Below are 27,166 nucleotides of genomic sequence, written 5' to 3'. Positions count from 1 at the left end.
TCACCGGCCCCTTAAAAATTCCTTGGTATTCATCTCAGGCCTTAGAATTATGATGTAACACTTTGGGAAAAATATGCAAAAGAGTAGTGCTGAGCTAGATGATAATATTGCAAAGATCTCCATGGCCACCATATACTTACCCTTGGTGCTCAGATAGGCTGGAATAAAAGAGAGCCATACACTGAGAAAAGCAAGCATACTGAATGTGATGAATTTGGCTTCGTTGAAGCTGTCAGGCAGTTTTCTGGAAAGGAAGGCTACTATGAAACTGATGGAGGCCAATAACCCAAGATAGCCGAGCATGCACCAAAACGCAATAGTAGAACCCTCATTGCATTCAACAATTATCTGTCCAGGCTGAGTGTAGATATTAAATTGAGAATAAGGTGGCGAGATTACCAGCCATACAATGCTTTGGAAAATCTGAATAAGTGTGCAGATAATGACAACCAGATAAGACAACCAAGGTCCAACCCATCTCTTTAACCTATTGTTGGGATTAATGGCCTTAAAGGCGATGACCACGATGATGGTTTTTGCAAGAACACATGAGACACAAAGAGAATTATTGGAAGGAGTCTGAACTGTTTGCCTGTTTCCCTTGCACCAGGACTGATTGGGCGCTCTTACCACGGGGATTTCTCTTGTCTGGACCGACCGGCCGCAGCGGAGGTGAGAGGCGGAGGCGAGCGGGACTGCGAGGACCAGCAGTCCATCTGGCAGCGCCAGCTGGTTCCTCTTCCCGCCGCGCCTCGCGCCCCCTCCCAGTGCCACGCCCCCCTGCCTGAAGCTGTACTTTACTCCTCGCGGCCCCCGCTTCGCGGGTGCCGCTCGCGCAAGGAGTCTGAACTGTTTGCCTGTTTCCCTTGCACCAGGACTGATTGGGCGCTCTTACCACGGGGATTTCTCTTGTCTGGACCGACCGGCCGCAGCGGAGGTGAGAGGCGGAGGCGAGCGGGACTGCGAGGACCAGCAGTCCATCTGGCAGCGCCAGCTGGTTCCTCTTCCCGCCGCGCCTCGCGCCCCCTCCCAGTGCCACGCCCCCCTGTTATACTTAGGAGAATCGCCTCACACGCGCAGCGGGACGCGCGCGGGGCGGTCACCGGGGCGAAGACCGGGCAAAGAGCGGGCCGTTCTAGGCCGTTAGAGGCCGGCAGAGACCGGACCGGGCCGCCCCTCTAACATCCACGCTAAGTTGTCCCACACCCATCTCACCATGGCATCCAGAGCATTAAGGAGCAAGTCGGTGCAACATGGCGCAAGCACCCTGGAAAAATTTTTCCCCAAGGCATGCTCTCAAATCAGCAAGTGCCACTCATCCACGGACTCTCACCATGAGATGGAACCTGAAAGTGTGTTCCTGGAACTTGGAGAATCTGCCTCTAATGATGTCAGTACACCAATTACCACGGACGCTACCCACATGTCTCTGCTGGATAGTATCGATCAGACTATTGAGTCGGTGCTCCGGCAGTTAAGAACTCCGGTTACACAGAGGGATCGGGTCTCCCCAGGGTCATCGGGGGTTGCCGACCACTCTGCTGTCTTGGACAATATGGGCATAAACACGCTGGAAGCAGGCCAACCGGCCCTGCCAATAGTCCTTGCAGATAGTGGTGTGTCTCAGCCCATAAAAAGGAAAAGGCCTGCTGAAATAGAGAGTGCAAAAAGGGCAAGATTTGTTGCACCTGCATCAACCCTCGGAGATAGTACTGATATTTCGGCCTCCCCCGAGCTCACTTCATCTGGGTCTGGGTTGGATCTTGGGGCCTCGCCAACTCCTGTGTTATCACCAGTGGCGGCAGGCCCATTTATCTTAGGTGGGTCATCCTCAAATACTTCTGATGTAGTAATTAATTCCCTCGCAGCTATTATTAAGAACTTGTTAACCCCCATCATAGCTAGATTAGAGGCTATAGAGAACCTACTCCAGTCCCGGGAAAATGTCTTCGCTAGGAGTAGCCTTGGCGTAGCTTCTAACGTTCCTGTAACCACCAGGGAATTAATAGGGGATAGCTTACCTCTTTCCACATTACCCCAGGCTTGTAGCAGGGTAGTGCCTAGTGCAAATGGTGCGTCTATCCCCCAGACGCTCACTTTGCTACCACTAGTACCTGGTCCCCCTGTTCCGGCTCCTAGGAGATCTAAGCCACCCCCTGTGCCGCGGCCTGCCTCGCAGACAGGGGTAACAATGGGTTCAAAAAATGCCCCAAGTGATGGTGGTGTTCCTCCCCCAGACAGACGTAGGGTGGTCAATCTGCCGCCAGAAGCCGTTCCATATACGGCAATCATGGTGGGAGTTCCTGAGCTAGCGGGTGGTGGTAGGGAGTCACAAGACTCCCTACGCAACAAGGTTGTAAGCTGGCTCAACATCAACAGACCGCTGCCCCCAAACTTGAAGGGTGAGGTTCTGATGGTAAGGAGGATCCCGTGGATCGGCCCGACCAAAAAGAACAGGTCAGGGGACTGCATTGTCCTAAGCTTTAGGAGCCCACATGTTGCAAACTACATCTGCAACTGGCTTGTAAGGCCTGACAAGTCCGCAATAGAACTCGTACCCCTTTCTTACTTCTATCCTAGTGGTAGCAACACGGTGGGAGAGAGTGAGAAGGGATGGACTAGGGTGGGCTTTGCAGTAGATGGCTCACGCTATAGATCAAGGCCTCCCCTATCAACTGTGCAGGCAAACTTCACACATCATAATAGGTTTTCCTGTCTGGATCAGGTCGATTGACCACAAACTAGGCCAATCTTGTCTCGCCCTGAGAATAGGGGGGATGTGGTGCAAGGCCCTGTGGGTTCGGGGGTGACCCCTTTGTTGGAACTAACCCGGCCCCAGGCTGTTAATGAGCGCGGGCCTGATACAACTGACAATTTGTGCCAGTTGAGTCCCCCTCTGGATATCGGGCCAGTCCATAATCTGCAAACAGGGACGGCAGAGCAGGCTCCCTGTGCTGCCGCCGCTGTCACCGGAACTGGGGCCATAGATGTCGGTTTCCCCATGGCTACCGCGCATTCTCATGTTGGAGACCAGGGCAGCCTGCCACTTGACCCAGGATTGAGAATTCTCTCCTGGAACGTGGCAGGAATTGCGAACAAGGAGGGCTCTCCTGACTGGGACTCCCTGGTAGGTGGATCTGATATCCTTCTTCTTCAGGAGACCTGGGCGAGGGCCGCTCATGTTAAGAGAGGGTTTGAAATATTTGAAATCCCTGCTAAATGGGCTGGGAGGGGGAGGCCATCTGGTGGTCTGGCAATCTGGATTGCGAGTCACATTGGGTGTCAGGCGGAGCAAGTATGTACGGGTTCGCAGGACATCCAGTGTGTGAGGCTCACTTGGCCTGGCAAAACTCCGTGGGCCATTGTCAACGTTTACTCGCGCCCGGTTGCCCCGCCGAGTGAATCACCCACCTTAAATGATCTGGCTTCCTTCCTGGGCCAACTTCCGGGAGACTACAAGGTGGTACTTGGAGGAGACTTCAATTGCCACTTCGAGCCCCTGGAAGGCCTACTTGATGGTGCTCTTACGGCTGAGGACGACCATTGGGGGGTTCCACCCTCTTCTTCTCCCCACCCTAAAGCCTGGTCCCCTCTAGCCTTGCAACTCCTGTCCCTTACCTTGAATAGCGCGCTGAGGGCGTGTAATGGTCGTACTCCTTCCGACACCCCCCCGGTGTGCACTTTCAACAGGAGGGGCCATGAGTCGAGGCTGGACTATATTATGGTGGACATTTCACTTTGGCCTAAAGTGTTGGATTTTAGGGTTATTAAGAGGTCAGACAGCGACCACAACGCCCTTTGCTTAAATATTGTGTGCCCATCGCCCCTGACGGACCCATCCCCAGCTGGTCAAGGGGCTGAAATGGGGGACTTACTTTTGACCACAAACAGGCGCCGAGTCAAGTGGGGAAAGCTTGTGAGGTCGGAAGAGTCCATTAAGAAACTATATGAGCTGGCGCTACCAAGCCTTATGGAGGTGGAGGCTCTCCTGAACGAACCAAGAACTGCTGATTATTGTGAGAAACTGGGAAACGTCCACCAGGTCTTAGTGAGGGACTTGGCCGAGGTATTTCATCCGGAGGTCCCAATTCGAAAGAAAAGGACCCCCCTCCCCACCTGGTACACCCCAGACTGCAGGGCAGCAAAATCTGACCTTATTGCAGCCATAAAGGAGGGGTTAGACAAGGCCAAAGTGCGTGACCTAAGGAACAACCATAAATCAGTGCTGGCGGCTGCAAGGGCCGAGTGGGACTGGAAGCACTGGCATGACCTCCACGATGCCCTTAAATCCAGGGACCCCCGGCAATTCTGGGCCCTTGTTAACAATGGGTCAGGGGAACTATCCAAAGCAATTGAGCCTAATATAGCCCCTGAAGTATGGGAGTCCCATTTTGGGGCTCTCTACCTAGACGCCAGTTCCTGTTCGGCCGCGGAGCTGCATCTGCCTTTGGGTACCAGGGAGCTCGGAATGGAACTTTCCCTGGGGGAAGTGGAGCTTGCTATAGAACGTCTAGCAGTGGGGAAGGCGCCAGGCCTGGACAGGTTACCCGGGGATCTATTTAGGCACCATCCGGACATCTGGGGCCCATACCTTCTTGTTCTATTTAATGCCATCCTTGGAGGTATGGCGATCCCTGGGTCGTGGTTGGGGGCAGAGATTGTGCCCATCCACAAGAAGGGCTCCACTCTGCTCCCTTCCAATTACAGGCCTATAAGCCTTATAGATGTGCCCCAAAAGATCTTTGCGCGTCTCATTCTGGATCATCTCCTAGATTGGGTCGAGGCCAATAACATCCTGAGCCCTTTACAGGCTGGCTTCAGAAAGAACACGTCGACCATGGACCAAATCTTTCGCCTCCTTCTTTTGTACTGGAAGACGGTAACGCTAGAGGGAGGTCGATTGTACATGGTCTTCGTGGACCTGAGGTCAGCCTTTGACCTCGTCCCGAGGGGGAAGTTATGGGAGGTATTGCAGAAGCTGGGAGTTCCCCCCCATCTCCTTGGTATCATCATCAGACTGCATGAGAACAACTTTGCGGTAGTGAGGTGTGGGAGGAATGGCAGGCCCTCGGGGAAATTCCCGGTCCGCCGAGGTGTCAGACAGGGCTGTGTTTTGGCTCCGACACTTTTCTGTCTGTACATCAACAGCGTCATTGAACATCTTGACGCTGTCGGGGACAACGATGCCCCGGTTTTGGCAGGAAGGAGGGTTCCGGCAATTATGTTTGCCGATGACACCCTCCTTCTTTCCAAATCTCCTATGGGGATCCAGAGGATAGTGGATGGTTTTGGCCACTTCTGTAGACAGCATGGGTTGGAGGTGAACACGGAGAAAACTAAGTTCATGATCTTCAACCCACCGGCCAGGACCAGACCCAATCCAAAACTGGGGGGAACCTGCCTGGAAAGGGTTTCTACCTTTACATACCTGGGGGTCTCACTCCAAGAAAATCTGACTTGGGATTCCCAGGTGGCAAGATCTAGGCTGAAACTCTCTCAGATATCGGGCGCACTCCTGAGGGTATCCAACAAGTCCACCTTTAAGCCTGTTAGCCCGGCTCTGGAAATGTACAGGACCCAGGCGAAGGCAGCTGCCTTGTATGGCAGTGAGCTGTGGGGCCACAAAGCTGGGAAGGCCATGGCAGGGGTGGAAAATTGTTTCCTTCGACGTCTTCTTGCTCTCCCGCAAGGTACACCACTCCTCCCCCTCAGACTTGACCTGGGCCTCCCGTCAATCGTAGAGGATCTACGGTCGAAGCCGGTGAAGTATTGGCACCGGCTATGGTCAACTGAGGAGCTGCACCACTACAGACAGGACCTCATACATGTCCTGAGGCTGGATGTTAACGGCAAGATCCCTTGGCTGGCGCTCATCAAATCGGAGTGTTCCAGCCTGAACTTGCCAGACCTCTGGGATGACCCTGCTCAGGCCTGTAGAAGGATCCCACGCAAAACCCTGGCACAGCTCTACAAGAATAAAACCCTTGCTGACATGGATAGCGCACATGATAGTGGCACCCTGACGGATCGTTTTATTGCATCCAAAAATTCCTATCTTTTCGAACTTTTTATGGATTTTATTCATCCCCTTCTGGCGAGGAAACTCTTCCTGCAATGGAGGTTTGGTACGCTCCCTACTAAAGTCTTTACTCATAAGTGGTCGCTAGGGGGCGACAAGCTTTGCCCATGCTGTAAAGTTAGGGAAGAAGATGACTTGCACATAATGTTTTGTTGCCAAGCTTACTGGAGCCCGAGGAGGCGTTGGCTAGCCCCTTTATGTCGAAACTTGGGCTTCAACAACTACTCACAAGCCTACAGGGTGCTGAAAACTAATACCCAGGGCCACATTGTGTTTGCGGTCTCCAAATTCTTAATGGCAGCATGGATAATAAGAAAGAAAATGTCTGGCTAAATTTCCTCTACCACGCTTCCCAAAAAGACTGCAGGTTCAGTTGGGTTTTTATTGTACATATTGCCTTTTATCTGTATTGTATTTTATTGCTTCTTTTATGGCCCATGTGGCCGAAATAAAGAATTTTTGGATTGGATTGGAAAAGATGATTCCAAAAGCAGCTTGACGAACAAGGCACTTCTCATGACTGGGAAATCCCAAGAAAGCCAATGAAGAGAGAAAGCATAGGGAAAGTGCCAGGAGGAGAATGTAGCTGAGAAATCGGTTGTTGGCTTTGACAACTGGTGTGTCACGATATCTGTTGAACAGTGCCAAGACGGCAGAAGAAACAATGGAGAGGGTAATACTGAAGACTGTTAAGATGAGTCCCAAAGTGTCTTCATAGGATAAGAAATCAATGTTTTTAGGGATGCACTGATCTTGTCTTTCATTAGGCCACATGTCCCATGGACAGCTGGAGCACCCAAGTGAATCTGAAACAAAACCAGCACCATGTTAAATATGATTAAAAACTATGATGCCATTGCTGCATCAAGCCATTCATAAATAAGGACTGATATTCCAAGAGCCATTTGTTGCCTCTACTTGAGGATAGGTAACAGCTTACAAGATCAACCCCAATAATAAGGCAGATCAGCAGGCCTTACTGATGTAACTCGAAAGCAGGTTCTTGCAATCTGAGTCCCATACATAATCTAGTGCAAGAAATAACTTGAAAATTTGGAAATCACAGGTTGGGTCTTATATGTTGGGGGACCTTATATACATAATCAATAGATGGTTTCCTGTCCACAGTTACTGTGAAACCTTTTGAGCAAGCATGGGGAAGAAGAAAGAAGTCCGCTAGAGGTACTAGAGGGGTTTATTTGATCACTGTAAATTCGGCTAGTGCCAATCCACTCACCTGTTTGGTTAGATGTTTCTCCAAACGGACATGGGACACATTGGAAGCAGCAGCTAGGCTCTCCTTCTATAGCAGCTTTCCAAAATCCAGAGAGGCAACTGGGACTACAGACTGAGATAGGGATCTGAGTGTAAAAAAAAGGTGATTGTTACTCACAAATGATCCCAAAACATTTGCATACAAATCCAGTCCTTTTTAGAGAGTAGCACATGCTGCATAAAATTTATAAAGCTGAAATCTTTGGAAAATTGGGAAATTAGTTCACTCTTTCATATCTTACAAAAAATGCATTTGTAGACAAGATATAAGGAACTAGTGGGAAGGATTTTCATTTCAAAATGTACTCATGTGCAAGCCATCTCGTTGATGAAAGGATGAGCCATCTATAATCGGGCAGGCTGATTAATTTAGAGAATTACTTTCAGATTTAGCTGCATCCCCCAAATGAACATACATAAGATCCATAGGCACATCTACAACCGCAGGCATGCTTCTTCTCTTAGACCCAGCCCTTCAGGCAGAATCACATAATAGGCATCATTCAAGGCCTTATCTACCGCAGATCTTGAGAAATACTGAATTTCCTCAAATCCACATCATAGGAAAATGATGTCTTACCCATGTTCTTCATCAAAGCCCTTTTAGTAAAAGCTCTATCACTCATATTGACCATTCCCTATGCCTTCCTCATGCAAGGCATCGTCCCAAAAGCCTAAAAACTGGCCAGTTTTTCCAATATTGATGAAACCTAAACTAGACTCTGATGACCTTGCCAGATACTGGCCCATCACTCATTTACCATCATCTAAAAGATTGCTAAAAATAGATTACACAACTCCAAACTCACAACAGCACCATCCAATTCTTCATGATACCAGTCAAGCATCTGATCACACTGCAGCATGTGGACGGCTACCTTACACATCATATATGATGCCCCTGCCTCCTTTTGCTGGACCTTTGAGCAATTTTGACAGTTGACCATCCCAGCTTCCTCCACACCCTGTAGTCTTGATTGGAATTCACTGGAAACATTCCTCAGCGCTTCTCATCTTACCTATCCATTCCAGACCAGTTTATTTACATGGGCACCTTCAAGTCCCAGAAGATTTCCATCAGGTTTTCATCATGCCAACCATTATTTTCAACATGCAGATAGAGCCCCTTGAAAATAGCATACATATTCATCGATATTCCATTGATAAATGGCTCTACTTTGAAGTTTCTTCCCCTTCAGCTATCCCACACCTCAAATACTGTCTGCACCTCATTGATACCTGGATGTCGATCAACTATGTGAAGCTCACCTTCACTCAGACAAAAATTCCTCTTACATGCCAGGAACCATGAGCAGCAACTAGTTATAACCTGGTTCAATGGTTTGGACCTGTACAGATTCAAACCCCAACTTTTTCAAAATGCCACGCCACTTGGTGTCACTCTTGACACCATCTTTATCCTGAAGGAACAAAGTGCCAAGAAAACAAAGAAGGCCTGGTGCCAGTTCTTTCTACTAATGAATATGAATCTGTTCCTACAAGAAACCTACTTCACAACTGCTGTTCAAACCCTCATACCTCTCCCATCTGGATGGTGGCAACAACTTGTTCCAGTTATCCCACTCACTACATTGGCTTCATTTAAGTGTATACTACCCTTTGCAGCACACCTCATCCAGAGACAGAAGAGATACAATCATATATAAACCCATTCCTGACCAGTAATCTTGGATATCTGTTTGAAAAGCTCATCACATCTAGTGGCTCTTGAAATACCTGCAGTTAGGACACCATCAGACTGGAGGCAGTGAATAAAGGTAGCGAAAGGCAGCAGGCCTTTTCTTTATATACACTTACGTTTTTTCTTGAATTCAATTCTTGCCTTTATCAGAACTGTTCCCACCATGCTCCAATTCAGAAAAAAGCTCAAGATGCACCTCTTTGGAGAACACCACATCACAATGCAGAAGCAGTCCACCTCTGGTATCAGATTCCAGATACCTCTCCAATTCCTTGTGGACATTATCTTTTTCTTTCACACTGTACAGAGCTGTAATACAAATACAAATACAAACAAACATGCATACATACATACATACATACATACAGATATAGTTTAACACCAGAAACATTAACCAAAGGAGGCTTTAGTCAATCCGATGAAAGCAGGTGAGAGAAATGAAATACATGCTTTTGAAAAGTGGGAATTGAAACCAGTGAGTCAAAATAGTTCTGATGACACTAACTCATACATGTATGGGTCAGATAGTGTGAGTAGTAAACAGGAAAGTAAAGTCATGTCTTAATGCTCATTAATTTAATATGTAAAAGGTCCCAATACAAATAGAGGTTGTTTGGATGTGTTAGCATAGGGTAGAGATTATTACTTATGTAGAATATTGGGCCTATTAATTATCCAGACCATCAGGTCAGCTAATACCACACCTGTAAAAATACCGGGGGGTATGTGTAATATTTGGGTCCCTGTATTAGTAGTGGATCACAAGTTGATTCTCTTAGGGCTCCATGGACTGGAGAATTACAGATGGAAATCAGACAAACTGCACTGGCAATCCACTTCATTCCAACAGACACAAAGTTACAACTGGAAGGATTGGTCACCAGTTGCAGACATAGTATTGCTGCATCCAGTAATAATGGCTGAAGTAATAATTCATGTCCTGTAATTTCTGGTAGGGTATGTAAAAGGAGAATATAGTAAATATGGTATATTTAATTTACATGTAAGTCCCTTGCACAGAGTATACCATATACTCAGGGCCTATACATTAAATGCTACCATTGGGCCTGCACCACTTATCCGAGACAAATAATTTAACATTAAAGTGACCCTTTTTAAAGTTCTTCTTTATTTTTTCCATTGGCTATTTTCTCCCTTTTCTGAATTTAAGTTCCCACACTTCCTTTTTGCACCATTGAGATGGAGCCATGCAACTTTGAAAATCTAAGCAGGGCTGACCTACTGAAACTCTGCAAAAGAAGGCACTGGAAGCAGACAAAAGGGTTACCAAGCTGGATCTCCAGGCAGCTCTCAGAGCCATTGAGGAAGTGTAGAGGTGGCAGGCAACCTCAGAAAAGGATAAAGGGAATGACAATGAGGAGGAGAGAGCACAAACAGAGGATGAGGAGAGAGAGGATCCAGCGCATGTCATGTGTTTTCTATATAGCCCGTTGTTGTTTGCCCTATGTTAGCCTAACTATGCATGTTGTAGGTCGCTTTTGCTTTGTACACATTACCAAATATCACACTTGTTTTTTGTGCCACATTGTTTTTTCTTACATAGTCAGCACATGCTTTATATTTTTCACTTTTCCTTGATTTTAGTCTGAACAGCTTAGTCAAGGTCGAACAAAACTGCTCCTTGTTGGTCAGACACTAGCATCTACACATAATAAAGCAATGTTTTCTCATATAGCCCGGGATGTGCTTTTCTGTTTTTTCACTAAGCAGAAAACTTGCACACAGAACAAAGGTCCTGAGATGAGATGGTGATAACGGCTGAGATGTAGAATAACTATCTGTGTATGCAAAGGTATGGGGTCCACCACTAAACCCAGAGATCTATAATCTATAATTATGTAGCTTCATAGGGAGGGTGGGTTTAGGCAAATCCGTCAGCTAATATGACAGAACTTTTTCTTGTATATGGTATTTTAACCATGCTAATGACATTACTGACCTGCGTATACTTTTTAATTGTGGTGCAGCTATTGCATATAGTTTAAATAAATATTGTAAGCTTCCTTCATGTCTCTTTTCTATTTATTTTGAACAAGTAAGAGTACATGAATGAGGGGGCTGACCTGCTCCTGCAATCCCTGAGATGGTCGGGAGTATTGTGTCTGGGTGTGCCAAATCACTTGTCTCTCTGGAATGGTTAGGAGGGTAAGCGGGGCGCTATAAGTTAGTCAGATTCGGGTCCATAGTTATTGATGGGGTAGTTACTGATTGGGTATGGTGACTCAGTCCCTACATGCTGATGTTTTATGGGTCCGCGCATAATCCTGTTCCTGAGCAGTATATCTGCAACAAGGTGCCAACAATGCTTGTCTGGTATTTATTTGCAGGTTATACACTTTACCCTGATATGACTAATCAAAATCTTGACCAAACACAAGATTTATATACTAGTCTGGTTGCCTTATACAGACATCTGTAGTGCTGACCCCAAGTCCTGTAATTGTTCATTCAGTTATTGGCAAAAAAAACACTAATTGTGAGGAAATTCCATTTTGGGTCACCCAAACATGTGATCAACTCGAAGCTGTGTTTCCCCTTACTCTGTCACAAGATAAGCACAGGATTTTGACTTGTGCTTACCCAATGGGATGGTTACCACTACTGGAGAATTGAGACAATTTTGGCAGAGTCTAGACTATCTGCCACATCACTTCTTTGAAGTACTCAAAGAGATACCAAACAAACAAGGAGCAGCTGCTGCCCTGGATTTGGGTATTTAACTAATAGGGAATTTTCTAATTGTGTCTGCAATTATTTTGTCTAATGTTAAAGGTGAAGCAATATATCTGGCTATACGCCAGGGGCTCGCAGCATTTGCACCAGCAGACCGAAAATACTAGTTGCCTATAATTATTGCTGATGTATATATATCCTTAGGACGCAATCATTTGGGAACCAGACCTGCCAAACCACCTCTTGGCAAACCTAGTATGGACAAGGAAGCCAAGCCAGCCCATGAGTTTGTTAAGAAGTAGGCTAGACCTCCTCAATATAGGGACCTGTTTCAGAAAAGAAAAGTTGCAACTGTAACCACTAAATATGCCACAGACACAGAAAACCCTCTTCCTGAACAAGAGTTGGGTGGTGACTATCCTTGACATTGTGGAAGCAGTCACCATAGTATGCCAGAATCTCCAGGAGTTTCTGGCAGTGAGAGAAACGGATTCTTTTGCTACAGTTGAAACTGTGAATAGACATACAGCCCCTTCAGGCAGATTGCATAATTTATATATTTAAATAGAAGGTGGCGTACAATGCACCATTAAAGTAATATTCTGGTAAAATGTGACTTTTTCCTATGACATCCTCTTGGTGGAGGTTGATTGGCCCCCACCATTTGTGTTCACATCTCTCCAAGGAGAGGATGTTATACTTCCTTCCTTTTCTACTCTTTTCCTGTAACAAGTCAAACAAGCTGATGTAGAAGAGAGAGCTCTTGCACTAACACCTGCACTCTATCGCAATCATGATGGCTGGGATAAAGATTCTCCTTATCATGTTATACCTTTAGGGTACAGCCTGCAAGTGCAACTGCAATATCATATAAAAGAAGATGCTAAGACACCCGCTAAAGAAAAACTTTCTCAATTAGACGTCTCGGGGGTATTTGGACCCTGTGTTTCTCAGATAAATAATCTTTTTCCTGTTGTAAAACCTGACCATTCATATTGCATTGTCTTTGACTACAGACATTTAAACACTCATACATGTAAATTTGAAGTACAAAACACACATAGTATGGCATTGAATAACAATGTAGTCCATAATAAATAAAAAATTATTTGGACATTTCCAATTGTTGTTTCAGCCACAATCTAGCACCTGAAAGCTGAGATTGTGCTACTTTTAGCACACTTGGTTTTCAAATGCAATATGAACAACTCCCAATGGGCTATAACAGTAGCCCAGGTCTATTTGCTGCACCCATTATGTCGATTCTCCTAGAAACTGACCCTGATACACTGTCCTACATAGATGATATCTACCAAACAGACTGCAAATTGAATCTTCACCTGGCCAAATTAGATCCCATAATATTGGGATTTTCTGAAATTGGCTATAAATACAACTTCAAAAAATCGAATACAGCTTTCCTGAGTGCCCTTTTCTAGGATATGAACTTACAAATGAGGAAAAGAGCATTTCCCCGCACATTTTGGAGAAATGTGCACAACGGTAACCTCCAAACATGCTGTAAAAACTTACAGTCCCTGTTAAAATTTCTTTCAGAACATACATACCAGGTTATGGAGAAGACATTAAACAACTTCATGATTTAATAAGCCCTGATTTTTCCACTACATGTTGGACATTGAAACACACAGATACACTCAGATCTTTGCAATCTGATTTGCTGGAAACATGTAATGTACACATGTGTCAATACCACAAACCCGATCATCCATAGTTTGCAAGGTGCAACTAGATTTACATACATCACTTTTAATGAAGGTTAACCAGTACCTATTGCTTATAAATCGCATTTATATTCCAATGCAGAGACGCGTTTTGCATTCACTTTAAAATTACTGACTGCAGTGCAGATGGCTATCCTTAAAGATCAGCTACTTACACAAGTGAAACACATCATTGTCATTACTCTTGTGCTGGCCTTAGAGGCTGTCACAAAGCCTAGTTTTCCAAATGCTAAAGCCCTTAATCCTAGATGGATACAGACGGCAACATCCTGCAACAGCTGTCGATGTAAAATTAGTCTTCGACCCGTCTTTACAGACACAAGAATTTCTGCAGTACAAACATGTTTATACCAAGCCCTCTTCTGTTTTTGCCTCTTGATCAGTATAAATATATTATTTACACTAATGGCTCAGCTTAACCTGCTATAGGCTCTAAGCAGCAATACTCAGTGGCATGCAATACTGTTATTGGTGTTATGGTGAAAAGTGAATGACACCCTCAAATAACGTGTACAGAGGCAATGAGTGACTGCACTGCGCAGTTGGCTTAACTGAAATCTTTACTTCTTACACATGAACATGCGGATCCTGAATTCCCCACACTTATAGTGTGCGATTGGTATTTCTGTGTACAGTCCTTTAATGACAATCTACATTATTGGCAGCAGAATGGATTTAAAGATTCTAAAGCTAACACAATAACACATAAAATGCTTTGGATTAAGGTGTAAGATCTCAAAGACCGGTTTCCCAGGACTCAGGTAATACATACATTGAGTAATCTGCGTGTGGTAGCACACCCCATAGGAATCTTTAGCTGATGAAGCAGCCAAATCTGCAGTTGCCACAGCTACTGTTGCTGTGATTACTCATCCTAAAACAAAGATAGATAGTGATATCTTGGCTGCCGTTAATGCAATAAAAGATTGCAACCCTTTACCTAAGGGTTGTTCTTTTAAATATTCTTATCACTTGAATGAACAAAATACTGCTTTTTTGACAATTCCTGAGGTGGGTGATTGTTTGATTCCCAACCAAGAATGAAGATTTGCTTGGTGTGGCAGCCACTATTTTGCTGTTACAGCAATGTTATTAGTGGCAAGGCATAAATCAACAGGCCATGAAAATATGTCCTGTGTTGTGAAACTTGTCAAGAGAATATTGCTTCCAAAATGGCTCTTCCATCACAGATACACCTATTGATCTCTATCCAGCCTTTGGCTGCATTTATTTGTATCACTGTAGTCCACGGATTTCAGTCCCGGCATTCAAATTTATTTTAGTTGCAGTTGATCCTTGCTCTTGATTCCTATGGGTTTGGCCACATCATTCGGCTAATGCATGAACTGCAAGTCTGTTTGTGCACACGCATGCCGTGCCTTCCACTCAGACCATAGCTCGACTATTGTGTCAAAAGTGTACCGTGATTCTATGGAAAAAGAACAGTTGATGGATGGAATGCTGAAACAATGTCTAACATTCACCCCAGTTCAGAGATCTGGGCCTGAATCTATTGTTGTTTTACACACCATTCCATTCCAGTTTAGATCCAGCCATATGCAAATCAGTCTTGACCCTCCTCCTGATGGAAACAGTCCAGCCTGAACTGCCAGGCCAGGTCCTTCCTGGACCGTAAGCAAGCATATAGAGACTCAGGGTATCACCTTTCATCCTCCAGGCTAACTTGACTCCAGTGACATGGTGAGCAAGGGACCCATATCTGGGCATACCCTTCCCACTTAAGGTGACAAATGCTAAAGGAATAATTGATGGACTGAATGCTGAAACAATGTCAAACATTTAGTTCCAGTACAGACATCTGGGCCTAAATAAAAATGATTTGCCCACCATGTCATTCCAGTTTAGACCCAGCCATTTGCAAATCAGTCTTGACCCTGCTTCATATGGGAACATTATAGCCTTCACCGTCAATTCAGGTTCTCCCTGGAAAGAAACAAGCATCTAGGGACAGATTTCAAGGTATCACCTCTCATCAGCCAAGCTAGTTTGACTACCGTGGTATGGCAAGCATGTATCCCTGGGTGTATGGGTAAATTAATATTTTTCCGTATGTGCCCAATGGCAATTCTGTTGTGGAAAGAATTAACTGGGACTTAAAGCAGTCCTTAACAGCTACAGTATTGGGCACAGGGCATAGTTGAATTCATCATCTCTGTGGGGCTCAGAGGGCTCTAAATAACCTCCCTAGATGATCTCTGGGTGGGAGGAACCCATGCGAAGTGCTTTTTGGCATTAAGAGGTTTGTTCTAGAACTTGACGGTCCAAAAATGATGTTGGCTGCCGCAACCGGTGATGCAGATAATCGTTGTTCTTTCTTACAGCATTACAGGATCTACAAAAGTTCTGTGATGCCAACTCCAGCAAACATTTGAACTAATCTTCTTCTTTGAGTACCAACGTGAAATCAGAATATTCCAGTTGGATTCTGAAATTTGGGTATCGCATTCTAGAAGAGGTGCCTTATAAAATTAAATTTGGGCCATCATACCAAGCACCAGTACTTGTCCTTGTGATCTACGGCACAATGACTGTGATCCTGCCACCGCTTCCTGGGTCTAAAGACAAATGCTTTTTCTCCATTGAACATGTCAAATTATACCATGTGGCTGATTCTAAATAGTGGGCTATGAGGTGTCTGTGCTACTACACAGGATATTCCTTTGCAGCTAGTGAGCACCACAAAAGCAGGTACTCCCTGGCTGTGGGAATGGGGAGAATGAGTCTGCAACAAGCAGTAATGTTCTTACTACTGCGTCTTAAGCAGCTGACGTCATTTATACTGATCCACCGTCAGGGGATCAAACTCTTTTGGATTTTTCATGTAGTAGTCTGTTGGACAGTGTAATTTGAAAAAAATCATTTGTGTTGCAATTAAACATGCAGCAAGGTGCCTGCATCTAAAAGTGTTATCTATGCTACATATGACATTTGTAAATTGTCACAAATCGAAGCTGCTGCATGTTTAAGACAAATTGATCAAGATCATTTGGACAAAGTGCTTGCTGTTGTTCATAATAGTATTAACACGCTGTCTTCTCACATTTATATGTTAAATAACAATGGGCTAGATGTAGGTAATTTGTATTTACCGATTCCTAACTACCGAATTTTACTGATTCGGCATTTAAGAATCGGTAAATAGAATGCAGGTAAAAAAATCGGTAAATTTTACTGATTCGGTAATATTTGTTATTACCGATTCGGTATTTACCGAATCGGTAATAAGGAATACCTTCCCATTCATTCCTATGGGCCTGGAGGCCCATAGGAATGAATGGGAAGCCATTCACTATTACTGATTCGGTAAATACCGAATCGGTAATAACGAATATTACCGAATCAGTAAAATTTACCGATTTTGTGAATGACTGTGATCCTGCCACCGCTTCCTGGGTCTAAAGACAAATGCTTTGTCTCCATTGAACTTGTCAAATTATACCATGTGGCTGATTCTAAATAGTGGGCTATGAGGTGTCTGTGCTACTACACAGGATATTCCTTTGCAGCTAGTGAGCACCACAAAAGCTGGTACTCCCTGGCTGTGGGAATGGGGAGAATGAGTCTGCAACAAGCAGTAATGTTCTTACTACTGCGTCTTAAGCAGCTGACGTCATTTATACTGATCCACCATCAGGGGATCAACTTCTTTTGGATTTTTCATGTAGTAGTCTGTTGGACAGTGTAATTTAAAAAAAAATCATTTGTGTTGCAATTAAACATGCAGCAAGGTGTCTGCATCTAAAAGTGTTATCTATGCTACATATGACATTTGTAAATTGTCACAAATCGAAGCTGCTGAATGTTTAAGACAAATTGATCAAGATCATTTGGACAACGTGCTTGCTGTTGTTCATAATAGTATTAACACGCTGTCTTCTCACATTTATATTTTAAATAACAATGGGTTAGATGTAGGTAATTTCTATTTACCGATTCCTAAATACCGAATTTTACTGATTCGGTATTTAAGAATCGGTAAATAGAATGTAGGTAAAAAAATCGGTTAATTTTACTGATTCGGTTATATTCGTTATTACCGATTCGGTATTTACCGAATCGGTAATAAGGAATACCTTCCCATTCATTCCTATGGGCCTGGAGGCCCATAGGAATGAATGGGAAGCCATTCACTATTACTGATTCGGTAACTACCGAATCGGTAATAGGGGGAGCATATTCAAGGGTTGCAGGGTGTCACATTGACACCCTATTGCACCCCTGAATCGTGCATGTGTGCACATGTGGCTCACATAAGGGCATGTATGTGTTCCACAGACGCGGTCGCTCCTCCACGCTACTCCCCGACCTGCCTACCCTCACAGCCTGGTATCGTTGCTCTGCTCAGCTGATTGTACACATCGCTATCATTAACTCAACTCGCATTACAGGACCGCTTTAATTGAAAACATCGCTGCCATTTATTTCATTATCTAGCATTGCAGGACCGCTTTAATTGATAACATCACTGTTAATTATTTATTTCACTCACATAGCAGGACCGCTTTAATTGACTACATCGCTGATATTTATTTAATCATCTCGCATTGCAAGACCGCCTTAATTGGAAACATCGCTATTATTTATTTATTTTAGTCACATAGCAGGATCGTTTTTAATTGCTGTCCCATATAGCGCTGAACCACCTCGCCTGCTAATTAGCTGCTTGTACCACTGTGCCGTCGCTGTGTTGCCTTGACTGCCTTTTCATTGAGTTTTTTCTGCACATTTTGCATTACTTTGGCTGCCTGCTCCGTTTCGCGCTGCCGGCCATTTTGTTGTTGATATTGTTGTTTGTGTCGCCCTGCCCGAGTCTCTACCCCGCTCCCGCATTCCCAGCTGACCCTCCCTCGCCCCTCCCCTTCCACCATCCACATATGACAGCTGCTTTTGCACGCAGCGTTCACGCGCAGCGGACGCGCCCTATGCGCGCCGAAGGTGCGCCAAAGGTAAGCCCGTCTACGCCCGTCCGCGCCTGGACCGCGCCCAGCGCCTGTCCCCCTGGTCCCCGCCGCTCCCTACCCACTAGAGTCACATATGATGCCGCAACTCTCCACGCCCTCAACCCCGGACGCACACCTCATTGCTGCCACCCCTGGACGTACCCACGGCCCTTTCGCCTGCCTCTCCTGCAAGTTCTTTTGCTCCAGGTCCATCACCAAATCCACTCTCTCTGTACAAAGCACCGACTCTGACCGCCTGAAATGCATCCTGCTTAACACCCGCTCGGTCCACAGACACGCAACTGAACTCTGGGACCTACTCGACACTGTGTCACCGGACATCGCCTTCCTCACAGAAACATGGATGAACACATCTTCAGCACCCGACATCGCCACAGCCATACCGGACGCTTACAAGATTATCCGTAAAGACCGCACCATTCAGACAGGAGGAGGCATCGCCATCATTCACAGGAACACTATCAAAATCACGACTAGCTCCGACGAAAATCTTACAACCGCCGAACATCTCCACTTTCAGATCCACACCGACCCTAGGACCACACTTAGAGGCACCCTCATCTACAGGCCTCCAGGTACCCGCACTCAATTCAGCGACTACTTCACAGAATTCATCACCCCACATGCCCTCGCCTCCGAGAACTACATTCTTTTAGGAGACTTCAACTACCACCTTGAAAACAAACACGACAGCAACACCACCACCCTTCTGGACAACCTGAACAACCTCGGACTCAAACAACTTGTTGATACCCCCACCCATATAGCCGGACACACGCTCGACCCTATCTTCACCTCCAGCAAGCACATCTCCTTCGACCGCACCACAGCTCTCCATTGGACGGACCACAGCTGTGTACACTTCAGCTACAAAACCACCCTGACCCACAACCGCCCACAACCTATTCCTCGGAGAAACTGGAACAAAATCACCGCCGACCAACTCCTCGCTTCACTCAACCAAAACCCTCCCACCTTCTCATTGGACCCTAACCAAGCGGCCACCAATCTCAAGCAATGGATCACCCACAGTGCTGACGAACTAGCACCCGTGAAAAAGCACCAGTTCAAAACTGCCAGCAAAAAGGCCCCCTGGTTCAATGATGACCTAAAAAAATCCAAGAAGCTATGCCGCACCCTGGAGAAAACATGGAGAAAAAACCCAACCAATGATAACATGGCCACCCTCAAGGCAGCCACCCGCAAACACCACCAACTGATCCGCTCAACCAAGAAATCAGCTTTCAAGGAGCGTCTCGACAACAACTCACATAATAGCAAGGAACTTTTCAACATCGTCAAAGAATTCACCAACCCCACCCAAGCATCTAACGACATCACTCCCTCCCAAGAACTCTGCGATGCGTTATCCTCCTTCTTCTATAACAAAATTGCCGACATCCACAACAGCTTCGAGAATACTTCCAGCGATCAACACTCCCCACCCCCCTCTGATCCTACTCCACCAACTAACATCCTTAGCGCCTGGAACGCAATCACCACTGAATACACCATCCGCCTAATGAACTCAATCCACTCTGGCTCGCCAACTGACCCCTGCCCCCACCACATCTTCAACAAAGCCGACTCCATCATCGCACCCCATCTCCGTGATGTCATCAACTGCTCGCTCAATTCTGCCACCTTCCCAGAAAGCTGGAAACATGCTGAACTCAACGCCCTTTTGAAGAAACCCACAGCAGACCCCTCTGAACTTAAAAACTACCGACCCATATCCCTCCTCCCATTCCCGGCCAAAGTCATTGAGAAAGCCGTCAACAGCCAGCTCGCCGCCTTCCTTGAATCCAACAACTCCCTCGACCCCTCTCAGTCCGGATTTTGGGCCAAACACAGCACCGAAACCGCCCTCATCGCAGCAACTGACGACATCCGAACTCTACTGGACAACGGAGAAACAGTGGCCCTCATTCTACTCGACCTCTCAGCCGCTTTCGACACAGTCTGCCACAGCACCCTCATACAACACCTCAACAACATCGGCATTCAAGGCAAAGCCCTGGACTGGATCATCTAATTCCTCGCCGGGAGAACTCAAAGAGTCCGACTTCCCCCACTCAACTCAGAGGCCACTGAAGTCATCTGTGGAGTCCCACAAGGATCCTCACTCAGTCCCACCCTCTTTAACGTCTACATGAGCCCACTCGCATCCATCGCGCGCCAACACAACCTTAACATCATCTCATACGCTGACGACACCCAGCTGATCCTATCCCTCACCAAAGACCCCAACACCGCCAAAACCAATCTGCACGAAGGCATGAAAGAAGTAGCAGAATGGATGAAACACAGCCGCCTAAAACTCAACTCAGACAAAACGGAGGTGCTCATACTCGGATCTTCCCCCTCTGCCTGGAACGACTCTTGGTGGCCTTCCGCTCTGGGCACAGCACCCACACCCACAGACCATGCACGTAACCTTGGCTTCATCCTAGACTCATCTCTCTCGATGTCCAGACAAGTCAACGCAGTCTCTACCTCCTGCTTCAACGTACTTCGCATTCTCAAAAAGGTCTTCCGCTGGATCCCCCTCGAGACAAGAAAGACCGTCACCCACGCACTGGTCACAAGTCGTCTGGATTATGGTAATACATTATACGCCGGAATCACAGCAAAATTACAGAAAAAACTCCAACGCATCCAAAACGCATCAGCGAGACTCATATTAGACATCCCTCGCCAAGATCACATCACCGGACACCTAAAAGACCTCCACTGGCTTCCCGTCAACAAAAGAATTACATTCCGTCTTCTCACCCACACACACAAGGCCCTCTACAATTTAGGACCCGAATGCCTCAACACTCGACTATCCTTCTACAAACCCACCCGCCAACTTAGATCGTCCAATCAAGCCCTCGCCGCAGTCCCGCGATTCCGGAAATCCACCATGGGAGGAAGATCCTTCTCCTTCCTGGCAGCCAAGACCTGGAACTCACTCCCCACTCACCTCCGCCTTACCCAAAACCACATCTCCTTCAGAAAAGAACTCAAAACCTGGCTATTCGACAAATAATTTTTCACATTCCCAAGCGCCTTAAGACCCTCTGGGTGAATAGTGCGCTTTATAAATGCCCGAACTTGAACTTGAACTTATGTCTGCCACATGGAACCTTTTAAAAAGCACAAAATTGCTTTTTTTAAAGTATTCGTTATTTACCACCAACTTGTAGTTGGTGGTGAATAACGAATCCTTAAACCAAAAATGCACTCACTTGATAGGCTTTAAGGATTCAGTAATTTACCATTTCCCTAAATTAAGGAATTGGTATTTTACCAATTCCTTAAAATAACGAATCGGTAAATTACTGAATCCTTAAATCCAGCCTCCTACATCGCAAAGGGCTAAATACCGGTCAGTAACAGGAAATTTACCAATTTTCGGCCGTTACGGACTGGTATTAGCCCACCTACATCTAGCCTATTGTGTCATCTGTTACTAATATTATGCAAAGTGACATGTCAACATTGTATCATGGGCAGACTAAGCTTAGATCTATTATGCAGTTTAGCTGGGCACTTTGAATCCTTAAGAATGGGCGCGTACCTTTGCGTTTTCTGAATTCCAGTAGCTTGTTTTTTACTTTCAGTTTAACACGCACATAAGAATTGATGGTAATAAAAAATCAACCTATAAAATGTTGCATTTGGAAAAGTTAAAACAACAACTATTTTTCACACCTTCTGCTGTCTGGGTAATATGCAGGGTAATATCTTTACCTATTTCAACATTTCACAATTCACATCCTGCATGAAACATTTGCCAGTCTGTTGATATGAGCCCCTGGAAGGCAGCTTCATTCATGATTTATGGTCACTCTCCTTTTCCTGTTGTTGTGAACGCATGTCAAAGACGTATTCTTTACTGGAAAAGAATGTGACTCTTCTGTCTGTCATTCACACGTTTCCAAGCACATTACTTTGCACAGCACGTGTAATGCTTCAGTAGTGAATTTGGCTTGTTTTGTTAAAGGAATACCAACTTCTGCAATATTTCTACTTATTACTGTCCTTTCACATGGCAGTTATTTAATGCTTAGCAAGAAACATTGTTGTGGAATGTGTGTAGGAAGATCATGTTTTATTAGATCTCAACCCCCCCCCCCCCACTACGCAAGGACTTGTCGATAGCCTGTTGTGGCCTTCCATTCCAACTTTGAAGGCAGACTTTAATAAGCTAAGCAGATTCAAATCACAATTGTTTTAAAAGGAAGTGGCTCTCATATCTGCCTGAGAGGCTTTCAAATTACAGGCTACAAGAATATTCAGCAAGATGCAGTGTGAGAGGCTGGCTCAGTATATGATGTACACCTGTGAAAGTGGACACCTTGCACTGATCCAGACAAACCTTATTGTGATTTTGGTGGTCTTAGAGAACCTTAGAAAGCTCTCTTCGTGGTAGCTGTGGACAGCAGCCTTCAGGCTTATTCCGGAAGGAGTATAGAGCAGCTTGTTTCACCAGCATATAATCTGATAGTAGTAGATTAAATGAAAAAGAACCACACAGTGTAGTTACAAAAATATGTATTTATTAAAACACACTTAGATACCTCCTAGCTGGAGATATACACAATACACACAATACTTTGCAATAGAAACAGGTATGTAGCACAGGATACACAGTGGTCACCGGGAGGGGATCAGACCATATACTAAAATAGTGGTATGTGAACCACGACTCGAGTCAAGACAGTAGCCAGAGGACATAGAAATGCAGGAGCCCAAGGAACAACCCACAGTGAGTATCTAGGAGCCCCAAGGAGGTTGTGTGCAGTGTGAGAACATGACTGCGTTCTCCGTACAAATCAGCGTGTAAGTCGCAGTTGCACTTTTAAAGAAGAAAGACCTTTCCCAGTGGACCCTGAAGAAACCCCATGGAAGACAGAAGGGTGGAGAGCCACCCCATCCATGGGTACCTTAGGAACCTGGATACCTGCCCCAGGGGAGCCAGATGAATAGCTGTGAAGTGGCATCAGAAACCGCTGTTGAACATAATAGAGGACTTCAGGAAAGTGCCACTGCTGGAGAAGGTGAAAATGTCCAGTGGAACTCAAAGGTGGATTCAAGTTGAAAAGTACCTGAAAGCAGAGGGGAAGGAGTCTATGCCACTTTTACATGAACGGGAGGCACAGAAGATAAATACCCAACGATGTTGGGTGATGTAAAAGAGTTGACGGTGACCTTGGACCGCAGCTGTGTGAACCAGACAACAGTGTGCAAGACCAGGTGCCATACCCGAGCTGTCCCATGTCAAATGTTGAGAGTTGAGGGGTAGTGTCCAGCGCCAGCACCAACAAACCTTGGCAACTGCAAACAATGTGGAAGTAGAAGAAGGTGCAATGTCGGGACCAGCAAGGTCCAGGAGACTCACCACTAGCAGGGGAGTCAGGGCAGGCCCTGCGTGATCTGGGGAGCCCAAAAGAATTCAAAAGTGACCTCCAAGAGGACCCACAGGCCAGAGGCACTGGATTCACAGAGGACCTCGAGGAGCTCACAAAAGATGCAGGCCCATGGTGCAAGTGATACTGTGAGGACAAAGATCTTGATCACGGAGATGCTTGAGGGTGGGGCTACTTGGAGCCCGAAGATCTTGGTGGAAGGAAGCCAATAAGCCTTTGCAACTGCACATTGTCGCAGAGCACAGGGGTTCGTTTCCTGCAGCTCTGATAAGGGATACTTGCCTTGATCTTGGTGAGAGGATGGGGCAAGTCTTAAGGGATGTTAAGGACAACCATCTGTGTTGCTGTATTTGAGCAATGAGCCAGATTTTAACATGTATTTAGTGTATGCAATAGTTTTAATTAATCATGCATAATAAAATGTACCTTACCTTACCTTACACCACCTGTGTTACTGAGCCTTCCAGAGTCCGTAGGAGCCCAGGATCAGTAGACCGGTCAGCTTAGTTGCAGTGGCTGTAGATGCAGAGAAGTGACTCCTTCACTTCAATGGAGATTCCTTCAGGTGTCTTGGATGTCCACAGGCCCTGGACGGGTTCCTGTATGGAGCACAGGCACAGATGTTGCAGTAGACCAGCAGGGCTAAGAGATCAAAAGCAGCAGGAGTCTTCCCGATTGCAGCCTTGATACCCGGAGCGAAGTCCAGAATGCCCAAACGGTTGAAGTTGAAGTGTTTTTTGAATTACAGATGAGTCCTTAAGTACAATAAGGAAAGGGTTGGGATGATACAGGGATCCCTCCTTAAGGAGGGGCTGGACAAGGGGGAGTATACTCCCCTGTCCTTTGTCCAGTTTTGTGCTAGAGCAGGAGCCAACGGCTCCCTGAACTGGTTTGAACATGACTGTGCATGGAGTACACCAAATGTACCCTGCGCGCAGACTATGTGGGGCTGGCAAGTGCTCCCACCTTACCCCAATACACTAAACCCTGTCTGGGAGGTGGTCACACCTCCCCGTGACAGGATGCCTATTGTTCTGCCTTCCTCTGCTCGAGCTTGGCTCAGCACCAGGAGGGTAGAATCTTGTCTCTGGTCGGCAGGAGCCATAGTTTGCTGTTCGGGTCTGGCAGACTGGTACCCGGGAGCACTGAGAACCTAACGGAGGGCCTTTACAGTGCTTGGAATCATACCTCCCACACAGTTCATGGTATGGGATATGATTTCAACATGTGTGGTACTAAACAAAACAGAGTTCATTATAGCCAGTTTCAAGATGGGCATCAAATAATGGCACGGTGCCCCTGTGTATGTTATGTGGCTTTCTCACTTACAAACCGTGAAAAATGACTCCAAAGGTGGTAGGGGTGTCCTGCTCATGCAGGGGCACCTATCACACTGAGAAAAAAGCACCCTGTCTTCAGGATTGAAAAGGCCTGCTGTAGGGGTGACTTATAGATTTTAAATGCAGTAACCTAGATAAAAGTAAACCTATATCTTTTGTAAGTGGTGCTATCACAAGCTTAAAAGGCTGGAATGTCAGAACTCTAGAGATAGTTTAAATGGTCTCCCATAGGTGGAATAATACATGCTTCAGCCTATTGGGAAACTCTGGAGTACCTATGCCCTGAGTACCTTAGTACCATATACTAGGGACTTATAAGGGTACCCTAGTATCCAATCTGGGATGTACCTAAGTACGAATATATGACGTTACAGCTCACACAATTACAATGCATGTTTTTACAACGCAGTTTTTACATCGCAACTGCCATTACATTGCATGATTTCGCAATGCATGCCTTACAATGCATTTTTAGAAACTACAATTACAACGCTTTCCATTACCACGCATACCATTACAACACATAATACTTTTAGGGCAACAGTAGGGTAAGTGTTGGATAGTGTAGGGGTAAACATTACTATTCCCACTCCAGTGAGTGCAACAGTTGGTAATTGTTGAATAGTGTGGGGGTAAAAATTGCAATTCCCACTCCAGTGAGTGCAACAGTAGGGAAAGTGTTGGATAGTGTAGGGGTAAAAATTACTATTCCCATCTACACCAAAACCCATACCCACGCTAAAACTAAAAAACCTCCATTACTTACCTTATAATGCATTCTATTGGCATGTGTTATAATAGCATGCGTTGTGGTGACATGCATTGTAATGGCATGCGATGTAATGGCATGCGATATAAAGGCAGCTGCATTGTAACAGTTACATTGTAAAAGGAGTGTGATGTAATGACTGTGTTGTAATGAATGTTTCCCCCTAAGTACTTACCATTACCATTTAGGAGAAAAAGCAGAGAGACTGGGGTCCTGATTAGCAGGATCCCAGTCAGACTAGTCAGAACCAGCATAGCACCAGGCAAAAAGTGGGGGTAACCATGCAAAAGGATCCTACCTTCCTACATACAGCACTGTTAAACACAATCCTACCTTGGTGAATTAGTTTGTTGAATTTTTAGAGCATCTATCACTGTCGGTCTTGCGCATTTCTTTCAGATCATAAGTTCTGGCTTAGTTTGTTCTTTTCAAACTATCTTCAGACTAAAATCTGCTTTCATTCATTCTCTTTTTTGTAGTGTGTTGGAAGATTCCTGCTGCTGTTATTCCTCACTTGATGTTTTTTGGTTCTATTTTTGCTTCACCGCAATGGATGTTTCATTTGCAAGCCACACCTGGAGCTACCACCGCTCCGACAGTGTAGTGAGTGTATGCTTCAATACTTGGCTATCGTGTTGCTTCAAGAACTAGACCTTGATTAGTCGCTAACATTCTGACCTGCCTGATTTCACTGCTTACAACCTGTTACACTGCCACTATTGCCCCTTCAAATGGGCACTAGATCCTTGCATAGCTTTGCACACACCTGCTCCCATGGACATGGATCTGCTGATGAGTCCTTTAACTACCAATTTTCAAAGATGTCCCTTGGGTTTGTGGCTTTCCCACTATGCAAGCTTTGAGCCACTCCTTCAAGAGGAGAGATGTGCATCTGTACATGGATCATTAACTCCTGAATCTACCAACACGGATGCAGTATACCAGGTAGCTATCTCAGCATTGGCTGAGACCGAGGATCAAGTTGGTTTTTTGGAATTTGCTGCCTGGGCTGTCAATCAATGGTCTTCTGCAGAGACAGACTCCTTTATGGGGTTCCTGACCTTCGAATTTGTGAGTGACATCATGGATTCCCTGTGAGAAAACACCACAGTCTTCCCCTGGAACCCTTGACTTACCTCCCGTGCCGCTTCTGTGGTTTCCAT

At 45.7% G+C, this 27,166-nt stretch overlaps 1 protein-coding gene across 1 annotated transcript; it reads right to left on the bottom strand.

The window, feature by feature from the left end:
- On the bottom strand, window positions 1-27,166 carry LOC144797908 (vomeronasal type-2 receptor 26-like). The gene is made up of 4 exons (XM_078668709.1): window positions 27,140-27,166; window positions 7,317-7,440; window positions 6,550-6,885; window positions 1-560 (listed from the first exon to the last, which is right to left on the bottom strand). Exons 1-4 carry the CDS (start codon window positions 27,164-27,166, stop codon window positions 1-3), a joined length of 1,047 nt encoding a protein of 348 aa, XP_078524835.1.

Source organism: Lissotriton helveticus, chromosome 12, assembly GCF_964261635.1.
Source record: "Lissotriton helveticus chromosome 12, aLisHel1.1, whole genome shotgun sequence".
In the NCBI taxonomy this organism is placed as follows: domain Eukaryota; kingdom Metazoa; phylum Chordata; class Amphibia; order Caudata; family Salamandridae; genus Lissotriton; species Lissotriton helveticus.
The sequence above is the reverse complement of the archived record's forward strand: the minus strand, read 5'-3'. Positions and strand labels throughout refer to the sequence as shown.

Coding starts and splice junctions, on each gene's coding strand:
- LOC144797908 (XM_078668709.1), bottom strand. CDS start 27,166: ATGGAAACCACAGAAGCGGCACGGGAG. Junction 6,886..7,316: donor AGAAACATCTAACCAAACAG/GTGAGTGGATTG, acceptor GTTTTGTTTCAG/ATTCACTTGGGTGCTCCAGC. Junction 561..6,549: donor TTTTGGAATCATCTTTTCCA/ATCCAATCCAAA, acceptor CCAATAATTCTC/TTTGTGTCTCATGTGTTCTT.